The sequence below is a fragment of the Archocentrus centrarchus genome, unplaced genomic scaffold, assembly GCF_007364275.1.
Source record: "Archocentrus centrarchus isolate MPI-CPG fArcCen1 unplaced genomic scaffold, fArcCen1 scaffold_36_ctg1, whole genome shotgun sequence".
In the NCBI taxonomy this organism is placed as follows: domain Eukaryota; kingdom Metazoa; phylum Chordata; class Actinopteri; order Cichliformes; family Cichlidae; genus Archocentrus; species Archocentrus centrarchus.
In genome coordinates, this window is record NW_022060263.1 from 360,884 (window position 1) to 375,670 (window position 14,787).

General features: G+C 40.4%; 1 protein-coding gene across 1 annotated transcript in view; it reads right to left on the reverse strand.

The window, feature by feature from the left end:
• The window catches only part of LOC115776662 (aryl hydrocarbon receptor-like), a 61,951-nt gene extending 55,114 nt beyond the window's left edge, over nt 1–6,837 (reverse strand). The window contains exons 1-2 of the mRNA XM_030724384.1: nt 6,277–6,837; nt 515–702 (exon numbers count right to left, since the gene is read on the reverse strand). Of these exons, the coding sequence (XP_030580244.1) occupies nt 515–702; nt 6,277–6,317 (229 nt within the window). The 5' untranslated portion in view covers nt 6,318–6,837. The remainder of the gene's footprint in view (nt 1–514; nt 703–6,276) is intronic.
• Nucleotides 6,838–14,787: the final 7,950 nt, after the last annotated feature.

Here is a 14,787-nt window from a genome sequence, read left to right on the forward strand (position 1 = left end):
CCATGGATGATCCTGCACTTTGCAGTAGAGCGTTTTTTTTTTCAGAATATTCACCTATGCTTCACTTATGTGCAGACTATTATACATATGCACATTACTGTCATTGTGCAGTGGATACTATGCCTCTGTCTGTTATCTAATATATTGGGATTAATGGAGTACTACATCCATCTGTACAAGTTGGAAGCAAATCATGGCCCATCTGTTCAGAATCATACTTTTTTTTTTCATGGCTGCTTTTACAGAGCACAGCAACCTGTCCTATAATTCTGCTTTGCTGATACAGTTCAGGTGTAGGTGCATAGCCAGTTTCACCTTGATGCCCTATGAGAACCAGTCCATGAATGATGCATAGCTTTATACTACAGAAGTAATTTTCATGTGAAGAAATAAATAGAGGACAAAATCTGCAAATCTTTCCATCAATTTCTTACATCCATCCACCCCCCCACCCCCCAAAAACAACAACAACATCAACAAAACCACAATTGCTGATATAAACTAGTAAGTTTACCAGAGAAGAAATTCTTGGTTCGCAGGTAACTGACACTTAGGCGGAGGATGGATAGTTTATCCAGACTGGCAGTGACCTCTTCAGGAAATGGCAGGAGGCTGGCCAGCCGCTCCAGCTCCCCATTCAGCCTGTCTCGATGCCGTTTGGATGGGTTGGACTTGGCTCCCTCGGCTGATGGCTGCTTCACCCTGATAATCATTACAAAGCAGAAAATCACTGACATTACTGCAGTAGGTAGGTTAGCACTAAAATCTGTGGGGGGGGGGGGGGGGGGGGGGGGGGGGTTATGCATGCAGCCTCTTTTGGGTTCACTGTGCATTAGTTTTGTATGTAGACAACTGTATATAAAAGACAGACAAAGCTTTGGGTGTTAAAAATGTGGTCAATTGCAAAAATCTCTTAAACCTACTTTCTTTCTAATAAGTATCTTTTCCCTTGATTATCTGGAATCTGACTGAAGATCCCAGGTTTTGAAAACTGCAAATGATGGGCTATATGGGTTATCTATACAACTGGTAAAAAAAGGTGTGTGACCTTTGTAATGGAAAATTTGTTTTTCAACTCAAATAACCTCTGTGTACTTCTTTGGTATGTAGGTAAGCGTGCAAACTAGAAAACAAATTTCTTTCTAGGTTGTGTCCAAGGCCATGACGCACTTATTATCAGGCTGAAGTTACATGGTGGTGGGAAACTGAACTCCCCATAGCTAACAGAACAAGACTGTATCAACACAATGACTATAAAGGGACTGTGGTTATTTTGGTATTTGGGCAATGCTGGTGTGAAGACTGTTCGTGCTGCATTGCTCCCTTTGCAAAGGTTATATTCTTACTTTCAATAAAGTATCATAAAATCAGTTTGGTTTCAGGGCTCAACTTATTTTTCCACAACAACCTTCATGCAGATCTGCTGCAGTGCCACCCCGATTCACTCCATTCATTGATTTTGGTCTTGTAAGGAGGTCTGTGTCTATTGAATTGGTAGTTTTAGACGCTGAAAGAGATCTCAGTATAATCTGGATAATTAACCAGATGCAAAGAAAGAATGCGATACCAATTTAGACAGACCCATCCTTAATTCCTCATGCCTGTAAAATTCAGTTCAATTCAGTTCAATTTTATATAGCACCAAATGACAACAAACAGTCGCCCAAAGGCTCTTTATACTGTAGGTAAAGACCCTACAATAATTACAAAGAAAACCCAACTGTCAAAATGACCCCCTATGAGCAGCACTTGGTGACAGTGGCTCAGGGAGGGGGGTCATCTGCTGTGAGGGGGAGAGAGACAGAGATTAATAATAACTAATGATTAAACAGTGAAAAAAGGTGAATGAAAAAGAAACACTCAGGGCATCATGAGAACCCCCCCTCCCCCAGCAGCCTAGGCAACATAACTAAGTGATACTTCAGGGTCACCTAATCCAGCGTATAAGTTTAACTATAAGCTTGATCATAAAGGAAAGTTTTAAGCCTAATCTTAAAAATAGAGAGGGTGTCTGTCTCCTGAATCCAAGCTGGAAGCTGGTTCCACAGAAGAGGGGCCTGAAAGTTGAAGGCTCTGCCTCCCATTCTACTCTTAAGTATCCTAGGAACCACAAGTAAGCCAGCAGTCTGAGAGCGAAGTGCTCTGTTGGGGTGATATGGTACTATGAGGTCTTTGAGATAAGATGGGGCCTGATTATTCAAGACCTTGTATGTGAGGAGAAGAATTTTAAATTCTATTCTAGATTTAACAGGGAGCCAATGAAGAGAAGCCAATATGGGAGAAATCTGCTCTCTCTTTCTAGTCCCTGTCAGTACTCTAGCTGCAGCATTTTGGATCAGCTGAAGGCTTTTCAGGGAGCTTTTAGGACAGCCTGATAATAATGAATTACAATAGTCCAGCCTAGAAGTAATAAATGCATGAATTAGCTTTGCAGCATCAGTCTGAGAAAGGATGTTTCTAATTTTAGAAATATTGCACAAATGCAAAACAGCATTCAATGCACAGATTAAACAAATATGTAGGACTGCTGTTTTACATTTGCACAATATTTGTTTAATATGTGCATTGAAGGACATATCCTGGTCAAAAATGACTCCAAGATTTCTCACAGTGTTACTGGAGGCCAAAGTAATGCCATCCAGAGTAAGTATCTGGTTTGACACCATGTTTCTAAGATTTGTGGGGCCGAGAACAAGAATTTCAATTTTATCTGAATTTAGAAGCAGGAAATTATGTCTTTAAGACATTCCTGCAATTTAACTAGTGTGTCATCTGGCTTCATGAATAGATAAAGCTGGGTATCATCTGCATAATAATGAAAATATATGAATAATAATGAAAATTGGGGGTGGCTGTAGCTCAGGAGGTAGAGCAGGTCACCTACTGATTGGAAGGTCAGCAGTTTGATTCCTGGCTACTTCAGGCTGCATGCCAATGTATCCTTGGGCAAGATACTTAACCCCAAGTTGCTCTCTGATGCAAGCGTTGGAGTGTGAATGTTAGATAATAAAAGCATTTAGCTTAGTTAATCATGGAAGTGCTTGTATGAATGGGTGTGAATGGGTAAATGTAAACATGTTGTATAAGCGATTTGAGTGTTCTGAGTAGAAAAGCGTTAGTCCATTTAGCATATCAAATACTTTCTAATAATACTGCCCAGGAAGGCATATATTAAGATGTGTTTTATTGGTTAGAAGTACACAAGAGCTCAAGGTAAAGAACACTTCAGTGCCCAAATTCAGCTGACCACTCATCTACTGTATACATTGCTACTCATATATTGTTATGTAAAACACACAGACAAATGTAGACAGATTTTCTACAGTGTACTGTCATAATGAAGTCCATTTGTACCATGTGAAATACATATAATTATTGCGCTAACTTTTTTATGAAAAAAATTGCTGTGTTTACAACAACATCAGAAAATGTCAACATATGCCGTAGCTTGCATTAAAAGAGTCACATGCCCTGAATTTCAATGCTGGGTGAGCTTCCCTGTCAGCCCACATTTGGAATAGAAGCTATTCCTTCATTTTAAATTCCAAATCAAAGCTAAAGTGTGACAGGCGCTCTTGTTTTCTTTCCACACTAACAGCAGCAGTCTGAGTGGACACTGTGCAGCACAACTACCATGACTGTTCCAAACATATGCGCACACGCACACACACACACACACACACACACACACACACACACACACACACACACACACACACACACACACACACACACACACAGTCACTGAACACAAATATGGATGGATGGTGATCTGTTTATCCTGCACATCAGAGATGACAGGTCACTGTGCTTGACCTGTTAGGCTTGTCCTTTTTTTCCCCCCCTGTCCCTCTCAGTCAATAGACACAGCTAAACCTTTCACTTAAATTAATGCACTGGTGAAGTTCCTAGAGTGCATCAGCAATCAGATAAACAGTCAGTCTTGCTCAATCTGGAAATTTCAGATATTACTTGGGAGATCTCTGCATGGAGTCATTACATGTCCGGTTCTCTGGGTCAAAGAGCCTGGAACACAATAAGCACAGGAATGCAGGAAATCTTTAAACTGAGAGAAACCGGAACTGAGGCCCTGTTTACACAAGAACGTTTTCAGTGGAAACGCTGTCATTTTGCTGGTTTTGCTTTTGAAAAGTAGTGCGTTCAGATGGAAACGTTTCAGAAATGATCTCTGTTTACACGGAAATGGAGACGCTGAAAACGCTGTAGTTCCCATTGCTAGGCCACAAGTTGGCGATGTGGATACAGGAGTTCATTTCAGTTCTTGGGCCTGACCAGCAAAACCACTGCATACTAACCTACCTTTTTTTAATGTAAACATTCTCATTTAATGAGCAATCAATGTACTACACAGATGATGAACAGCCTGAGATATCTTTTAAGAAGTGCAATTTCAAAAGTATGTCTTCTTATAAATAACAGGTCTCAGCAGATGACCCCCCCTCCCTGAGCCTGGTTCTGCTGCAGGTTTCTTCCTGTTAAAGGGAGTTTTTCCTTCCCACTGTCACCAAGTGCTGCTCACAGGGGGTCATTTGGACTGTTGGGGTTTCTTTGTAAATATTGTAGGGTCTTTACCTTGCAATATAAAGCACCTTCAGGTGACTGTTGTGATTTGGTGCTATATAAATGAAATTGAATTGAAATGAATTGAATTGAATTGAATTGAATTGAATTGGGATCACAGTTGATCTATACAATGGTACAAAACCATCAGACAAATTTTTAGAATAACAATGTTATTTTACTCATTATGTTTCTAACAAGTTATTGAGATAAAAAAAAAAATACTTGTAATACTTATTCTAAAATTTCACTCCTCTATAGTAATGCTGGCATCACCTCACTGGACACTGCAGTGCATTTTATTGAAAAATTAATTACTGACTTAATTACAATTTTAAAACTTTACAAAAACAGTTTGCACATTTGTCACACGTTTCAGATAAAAAAAAAAAAAAAAAAAAAAAATATATATATATATATACATATATATATATATATATATATTTGAAAAATTGTTAACAAAGAAAAGCAACATGCCACAAAAAAACAGCTGAGTCATTGACAAAGTTATTGACAGCTATCAGTCTGGAAAGTTTACAAACCATTTCTAATGCTTTGGTGAGTTTGGAAAGCTTTCCCCCTTAATAAATGAAATCATCCCATAAAAATTAGTTTTGTATTTACTCAGGTTATCTTTGTTTAATGTTAAAATTAGTTTGATGATCTGAAACATGTGTGACAAATATGCAACAAACTAAAAAAATCAAGAAGAGGCAAAATACTTCTTCACAAGACTGTACTAGTGAAGAATACCGTGTAGCTATAATGATTTCTGAAATACACATAGACTCATGGCTTTTTTGTTTTTAAATGATTATTTCGCAGCTACAGTTTGATGCTTTTCCAGAGGTCCTCATATCTGATCACATCAGAGCAGAACAAAGGCCTGCTTTGGATGCAGATTACCTGTTTGCAGTTTTTCTACATTTTTACATTTAATGAGAGGAACTTGAATCAGTTTAAAGCTGCACTGTGACTGTGATGTCATTAGGTGGTTGGAATTTATTGTAAGGCTTTTTTTTACTGGAGAGGAAAAAAAGGTTTGTGGGTGTCTGAGTGTTAATGTGATTAAAAAAATAATAATAATAAAAATAAAAAAAGGGCCTCGTATCAAAGTAATTTTTTATATACTGATTCGAAACTAAGAGATGCAGGATTTTGCTATAAAGCAACGAACAGCTTTAGACATTAAATATCCTCACAAGAAAAAATACGGCCCACGGCAGTTGTTTCTCTGAAGGGCGTTTTGAGAGAAAATGGCCTAACACGCAACCTGAAGGCCCCACAGGCCGGAAAATGTTGGAATAATAAAATAATTAACCGACAATAGTCCCCAGAAGCATGGTGTTGTCGTTAATGTGTAAAATCGTGTTAACAACAGCACAATAAATCGAAAAAGAAAAACACTAGAAGAATGAGGCCGCAGCTACAGGCCCGCGATAATCCGCACTGAACATTTCCACCGACATAATTCATAATCATCAGTAAAAATATTTACAGCTGATTGTTTTTCGATGAATTTCGGATGAGAAAGAAACAGATTTTTAAGTAAAATCTTTTTCTTGATTGCTAAACAAAATCGCGCCTTTAATGTGCGGGTTTGGCGTTTGGAAACCGCTGCGCAGGTGCATTTTACAATGTCGCAAAGTGACACTTTAAAAGTGAAAAATCAGGGATGAAATCAGGACAACTTACATTCTTTGAACTGGTTTTCTCCTCTTGCGTCCTGCATACATGACTGTTTCTCTTATGTAAGCCTCTCGTGAATCCGTCAAAAGCACACAAGTCTTTCTCCGCTACATCTACTAATATCCTGCTGTTATTCTCCACATTAACACAGACGGTGTTCAGAATAGGAAAAAAAACAATTACCGCCAAACTGCAGAAACACAAACCGCAAAATTGAAATCTGCAAAAAATGAAGGAGTGAGGCAGGGGGATCCGAGCTGCTAAAGAAGGAGAACAACTTGGAGAAATAAGCAAACGTGAATTATCCACTCAGCCTTACACTAACAAGAACTTGTTCCGAGTGAGAAAGCAACGCTGAGTTTTTATCCTGAGTATAAGGTGGATGCGCTTATGAGAGAAGAGGCGCAGTTTGCACATGAATCCTCCCCATCTGTTCTCCACTTCATAAATCAACAATCAAAACACAAAAAATAAGTTAAAATAAACGCAGCAAAAGCTTCAAGTGTTTCCATTTTTTCAATAGCAGTATTCTCCGGTTAGGTTGGACAGGACAGCTACAAGACAGCGTGTGCGCGCATTCCACTGGCGGGCACGCCAGACACAAATTTCTGACGGTTGCGCGCCTGATAGGATTCACGTTCAATGTAGCGCGGGACAACAGGGAAGAACGTGGGAAACGTGCGCGGGCACGTAGGAGATTCTCCTGGAAACACGGGCTAAGCGGGTTCACGCCAGCGCGTTCCCTAGTGAGTCCTGGCGTCCAATCAGCACGCAGAGGAGAAATGGAGGGTTACACTGAGGCTGTATGTGGGTCAGGGGTTAGACTCATATACACAGCTCAAAAAAAATTAGAAGACTATGAAAACACATCAGATCTCAGTGGGGAAAAAATCATGCTGGATATGTATACTCATATGGACTGGGTAATGTGTTTGACAGGATGCCACATCATTTGATGGAATTAAAAATGATCAACCTATGAGAAGGTTGAATACAAAGGCAGTAAAAAATGATGCTGCAGCTAGTCCATTTTGCTGAAACTTTATTGAAGCAACGCAAAATGGAACTCATAGTTTGTACCCCCATGCACTCATTTGCATGGATGACAACATCAAGGCATGCTCCCAATGACACAACAGTTGGTGTGCTGGGGGATCTCCTCCCAGATCTACACCAGGGAATTGTTGTGCACCAGAAGGATCCCAGGACCCACTGCACCAGCATAAGGTCTGACAATGGGCCAAGGATTTCATCCCGATAGCTCAGGTGCTGTTGTCTAGCCTGTAGAGGTCTCTGCTTCCCACCATAGGTATGCCTCCCCAGACCATCACTCTTCCACCAATCAGTTCAGCATGACCTGTGTGCTATCCAGGATCACACCCAGGTTCTTAATAATCAGGCCCCATCTTATCTCAAAGACCTTATAGTCCCATAGCACCCCAATAGAGCACTTTGCTCTCAGACTGCTGGCTTGGATTCAGCAGACAGACACCCTCTCTATTTTTAAGATTAGGCTTAAAACTTTCCTTTATGATCAAGCTTATAGTTAGGGCTGGATCAGGTGATTCTAGATAAGATAAGATAGTGTTTATTTGTCACATGCACAGTTATACACAGTACAATGCACAGTGAAATGTATTTTGTACCTGCAACCATATATACACACACATATAAATAAGAAGAATAAAAATAAAAAAAAGTAATTCACACTATACACTATACTCTATATACTATACACTATACACACTTTATAAATTATAATATTTACACTGTGCAATAATGGTCCAGTTAGGGCTCAGAGTTGAGCAGACGGATGGCTTGTGGGTAAAAACTCTTCTTCAACCTTTCAGTCTTAGCCCTCAGGCAGCGGTAACGCCGGCCTGATGGGAGCAGGGAGAAGAGAGAGTGTCCGGGGTGGCTGGGCTGTTTTAGGATCTTCATGGCCCTCAGCCTGCACTGCTTGGTGTAAATGTCCTGCAGGTTGGGGAGGGTGGTTCTGATGGTCCGTTCAGCTGAACGAACCACCCTTTTTAGGGCCATGAAGTCCTGCTTGGTGCAGTTTCCCATCCAGGTGGTGATGCTCCCACGCATGATGCTCTCGATGGTGCAGGTGTAAAAGTTCCTGAGCACCTTGAGTGGGAGCTTGAAGTCTCTCAGCCGCCTGAGGAGGTAGAGACGCTGTCTGGCCTTCTTCACAGTGATGTTTATGTGATGAGTCCAGGACAGGTCCTGTGAGATGGTCACTCCCAGGTATTTGAAAGTGTCCACTCTTTCCACCTCAGCACCACTGATGACAAGTGGATGGTAGTCCCTCTGCTGCTTCCTGCTGAAGTCCACGATCAGTTCCTTCGTTTTGCTGACGTTGAGCAGGAGGTGGTTCTCCTGGCACCAGTTCTCCAGGCGGGAGACCTCTCTCCTGTAGGCTGTCTCCTCATTGTGAGAGATTAGTCCCACAACAGCAGTGTCGTCAGCAAACTTGATGATGACGTTGGACTCTGACGTGGCCTCGCAGTCATGGGTGTACAGTGAGTACAGCAGAGGGCTGAGCACACAGCCTTGGGGGGATCCAGTGTTGAGGGTGAGGGAGGATGAGGTAAGGTGACCCACTCGTACCACCTGTGGTCTGCTGGTCAGGAAGCTGTGAACCCACCTGCACAGGGATGGGCCCAGGCCCAGGTCCAGCAGCTTAGAGACCAGCCTGGAGGGAACTATGGTGTTGAATGCTGAGCTGTAATCTACAAACAGCACTCTCACATAGTTCCCCTTACCAGTGTCTATGTGTGAAAGGGTCTTGTGGAGGAGGAAGGATATGGCGTCATCTGTGGATCTGTCTGGCCGGTATGCAAACTGTAGTGGGTCGAGGGTGGTGGGCAGTGAGGAGGTGATGAATGTCTTGATGAGTCTCTCAAAACACTTCATCACCACAGAGGTGAGCGCTATGGGCCTGAAGTCATTGGGGCTGCTGGGGTGTGGTTTCTTTGGGACAGGGACTATGATGGACTTTTTAAAGCAGGTGGGAATCACCTGGTATTCTGAATCATCAGGGATTCTGAACCCTTCCTTAATTATGCTGCAACAGGCCTAGACTGCCTGGGTTTTTCTTCTTCACTGGATGTTTATATTCCACTCTGCTTTTAACTACTATTTATTATTAAACTCTGGTTCCCTCCCATAGTGTCACTTTTGTATTTTGTCCTCTCTCTCTCCCCTCAGCCCAACCAGTCTCAGCAGATGACCCCCCCTCCCTGAGCCTGGTTCTGATGGAGGTTTCTTCCTGTTCAAAGGGAGTTTTTCCTTCCCACTGTCGCCAAGTGCTGCTCATAGGGGGTCATCTGATTGCTGGATGTTCCTCTGTATTATTGAAGAGTCTTTTCCTTACAATATAAAGTGCCTTGAGGTGCTGATTTATAAATTGAACTGAATTAAACTGAATCTTAATCTCTCAAGTGAAACAATACTTGGCTGACAGGAATATCTTAAGTGAAACTTAGTTTGGCTTTAGATTGCATCATAGTATCATTATAGCAGTTATGTTGGCAACAAGTGACATCATTGATGCCTTGGACAGGAAGGTTATTTGTTAATCTATCCGAGGATTGTTTAGGTATGGAAGCTTGATTCTGCCACTGGAAATATATACAGTATATATATATATATTTTTTTTGCTATCCATTAGCAAAAAATGCAAATCACGAAGCTCTGTGAAAGAAGTAACTCCCAGAAGCAGATAGATGCCAATGCATACGCACTCAAAATTGGGTAGTGACAGCATCTAGCAGGGCGTAGAAAACGTGAACAAATTGTCATCAGGATTTTAAATGCCTTCTAGTGAATAAGAGCTGCATTAAATGTTTTCATGTTGAACGGTTGGACAGCTGATGCCTTCAGCCTCCAGCTGAAGGGTAACAAGGAGATGACGTACCTTCACAGAGTTTCTTGACTGTCAGAGCTAAATTGAAATTTTGAGTTATTAACTCAACATTTTGAGATCTGGAAATTAAAATTTTGACTTATCCTCTCAAAAACTCTATTTTGATATATTAACTCATTTTTTTTGGGGGGGGGGCAGCACTGTGGCGCAGTGGTTAGCACTGCTGCCTTGCTGTTAGAATAACATCTGGAAGGTCTGGGTTTGATTCCACCTTGGGCCAGGCCTCTCCCTCTCTCTGTGTGGAGTTTGCATGTTCTCCTCATGTCTGCGTGGGTTTTTACCGGGTACTCTGGTTTCCTCCCACAGTCCAAAGACATGCACTTACTGGGGTTAGGTTAACTGGAATCTCTAAATTGCCCATAGGTGTGAGTGTGAAAGGTTGTTTGTGTCTCTCTTTTGGCCCTGCAACAGGCTAGCGACCTTTTCAGGGTGTACCTGTACCCCCCCGCACGACCCTGAAGAGGATCAGCAGAAGCGAATGGATGGACTCAAAATTTAGCATTATGGATAGCAATTTTTTTTATTTATCTATTTTTGCGACAGAAACAAGCTTTCATATTTGGGACATACTTTTTAAATTCTCCTCCTAGTAAGCTTCCTAGTAAGGTAAGCTTCCTGAAGATTATAAAAGGTTACATTTTAGGCCCTGCAGAGTTAAAAAAACAAAAAGCAAACAAAAGTAATGTTCCAGCTGGTGGGGTGTCAGAAAATTACTGCAAAGAAATGACAGAAAATTTGTTTGTAATTAGAATACTGACAGAATAATATTAGAATACTGAGAACTGCTATATTTTTTACGAGACATTAGATTAAAATACTGTTTTGTAGCTTTTAATTTACATGAAATCTTGTGTATGTTTGTTTATGGATTTTTTTTGTTAGATAAAAAACATTTTCATGTGTAAAATAATGACAATATTTAATAATACTGTTAAAAACTGCTGTAACCAATTAATCAGGCATAAATTTGTCAAATTGTTATTAATTTGGCTTTATTATGTAATTTTATATGAAAACACACATTGTGTATGAAATGTGTGAAATATTTATGAGTAATTTTACATAAAAATCTTGTATATTTAATACATCTTTACTGTTTTAAAGGTATTCTGAGACAGATAATGGATTTACCTTTTAAAACATATCCTTAAAATCTTATTGAAATTGTAATACTGTTGGTTATAGATCTTATCAAGTATAAATTGATGGAGCATTATTGCACATAAAATCATGTATATTTAATGATATGGAGATGCACTTAAAATATTTACTTTGTTGAATAATCTAATAATACGGCTGTAATCCATCACTACATGTGTCACTAAATTTTGATGTACTCTATTTGTCCTTGAAATAATAAAACCTGTTACATCATCACTTCATTTCACCTACTTAAACTAAAAGGAAATATTTGTCCTCTGACACTGTGGTTGACACGACATAAATTATAGAAGGATGAGATGTAGTTTTATAATGACACCTCTTAGACAATGACACACAACCTTCTGTGTCTCAGCATTTAACTCTGTTAAACAGACCACCACAGAAAACAACATTGGTGATGACAAAACTTAAACTTGTTTCCAGTTTCTAACAGTTGTTATAGAAATGAAAGTTCTTTGCCAAATGACTTTAATGAGCCATAAAAACAAAAGAACAAAAATTGAAAACATCTAGCAGTGAAATTAAGGGTACCCTAAAATTAGAATCGCACTGCACAGGGCACATCCCCCTGATGCTGCAGACACCTCAACACATTTGGCTACTTGCAGACAGCAAAGTTGCATTTCCAGGTGCACATGACAACAGGTACAGTTCAGTTAACAGTGAAACAGAATGAAACAGTTGCTCTCTCTCCTTATATATCCTGATTTTTTTTCTGGTTTTGCTTTTTGCTAGTGTCCTTGTCAGTACAAGCAGTCCATTCAGGTTGCACGGGCAGTCCAGCTGCTCCTGAATGCCACATCCACAGGTGACACTGTAAGAAGGTTTACTCTGGCTCCCAGCACAGTCTCAAGAACGGTGGTGGAGATAGCAGGAGACGGCTGTTACATTAGTAGAGCTGGAAGGGCTTCAACCCTGCTGGACCAGTGCAAAGATGAACAGAACAATTACTCCCAGTCCCACAAAATGGCCACCAGCAGGCTACTCACATACATATTTCTTACCAAACTGCATCATGATGGCATGAGGTCCCAATATCCTTTAGAGGAACCTGTGCTCATAGCCCAACACCATGCAGATTGATTGGCATTGCCCAGAGCATACCAGAACTGGCAGGTCTGCCTCTGGTGTCCCATTCTCTTCTCAGATGTGAGCAAATTCACACAATTTTGCTATCATGGAAAGATCAACCTCCGGCCACCTGTTGGAAGTGTTCTCCCTTTTTCCTGCGATTTCTCTTGAAAAGGCATCTAATTAAATAGAAAACTAAGCAGTAATTAAATGTTGTGGGAGGGGGTCTTCCTGTTCTTTCTGTACCAGAGTAGTGCATATGTCCAAAAAGGTTAAATGGTATCCCAAAGTTTATAAATATTTAATCATTAAAAATTAGTAATCCCTGTACTGATTGTGCATTTTATTGTGTAACAGCTTTTTTGCATTTGCATATGCATCTGTGACCTGTCACGAAGTGTGGCATGATAGGAATGCATATGCTATACTCAGAAACCAGCAGGTTAAACTGAAAACTAAACTTTATTTAGGTTTTATGCATAAGTCTGCGATACAGTAAAGCAAAGACCACAGAGGGTAAAGAAACTGCAAAAATCCAAGCTTCTACAGGGAACAGGGAGCCCACAGGTGTGGGTCAACAGACCATCTGAAAACAAACCACAAGAGGAAATTGGTAATAAACACTCACAAGGTAATTATAGGAAGCTGACACAGCTGGGGAGCAAGACATGGCTGAAACTAAAAATGACAATGATGCAAAAGGAAGGAAGCGAATCTAAATGCAGGACACAGGAGACAAATGACTACCAAAATAAAACAGGAAGTGAGAAACAATAGCTGAAACAGGGAGCTGCAGGGACAAGCACTTTACAGAATGAGTAATCCTGAAGTACCACACAGAGGGAAGAACTTATACTCCATAATCATGGCTAAATTTACTTTGTACTTTTCATAAACAGTCCCTGCCCTGTGATGAATGCTGATGGTGATGATAAAACAAGACATTTGAAAGCATTGTAATTTTTGAGATTTGCAACCTGCTCTCCAACACGCACACCAGTAATGTGCCTCATTTTTGTGCAGCCCTTCATGATGTATGGCATCATGGATCTTTCAGGATTTTCACAGAAACATCACAGCTATGACAAGTGTAACTGTTGAACATCTTTAACATGCTTATGATACAGACTCACCTTTTCAAAATACCTCTGGACAAGTCATATAATGAATCTGCTGAGAAATAAAAACAAGTCTATGTGAGTGCAGGGGACACTTGACTGGATACATCTGCCTAAATCCAAAGAAGCATATGTACTGAATGCTAACTATTGTGTGCAGGTATACCGGAGGGGGAAGTAATGTGAGGTATGTGGCTTTTGTGTGCTTATTTAGAGTTTTCGCAGGTCGATTCCAGAAGAGTGTACTACAAAGATTAATGTGTTAATCTTTGAAAAGCTACGGAGAGCTTAAAGTCAAAGTTTTCTGCATCACGATCGTGGCTCTCTTTTTACCTGGTTAAATCACCGTGGTAACTTATGCTGAACACATAACCTGGTTGGGAGAAACTTATGTTCCAAGTTTTGTTTAAAATCAGCTGGAGGCACCACTTTTCATTGATTCTTCCATTTACAACATGTTTTAAGTGCATTATACAGTATCTGCTGGGGAAATATGTTAAATATGTGCAAGTTGTTCAGCACACATAATGTGTCACTAAAAACCACTGAATGAAGTGCCACATTGTCGTGGGAATGTGCGTGGAGTAATTTTGTGAAGCAGAAAATGTACTTGATTCTAATCTGATGCTATTTGACACTTGCAGCAACTAGAACACATGCCTAGAATAGTTATTCAATCAAAAAGATTAATTTCACTTTGATCTGCTAATAAACTAAACTGATTTCCACTTCTTTACTATAGGACAGTATTGTTTACAGTACCTGGATCTCAATACTGGGAATGCTGAATCAGCATTCAAGAGCTCCAATGTGCATCCACACAGTAGACATAAACAGCAGCACTCAGCACTAAATTCACTTGGATCAAAATGTTTATATTACTGCTGTGCGCACTAAATCCCAAATCAATAATTGCATTACTCTCTCGCCGTGACGCTTATCTTAAAAAGCAGGAGGGGAGAAAAGGGTTATTTTAATTTGCTGAGTCATCACCACAGTCAGCGTCAGTGTCCTGAAACAGGACATAAACTCAAAAAGCACGGCTTTATTGCTGGAAACTAAATTTAAGAGCAGACCAGGAACTAAAAACACTGTGAGCACTAACTAGGAGGAGCCCATCAGAGACAAACACACAGCGAGGAGAGCTGACAACAACACAACGCGGGAAAAGTGAAACAATAAATACACGGAGGGATAATCAGGGAACAGGCAACAGGTGGGGAGCACAACTGA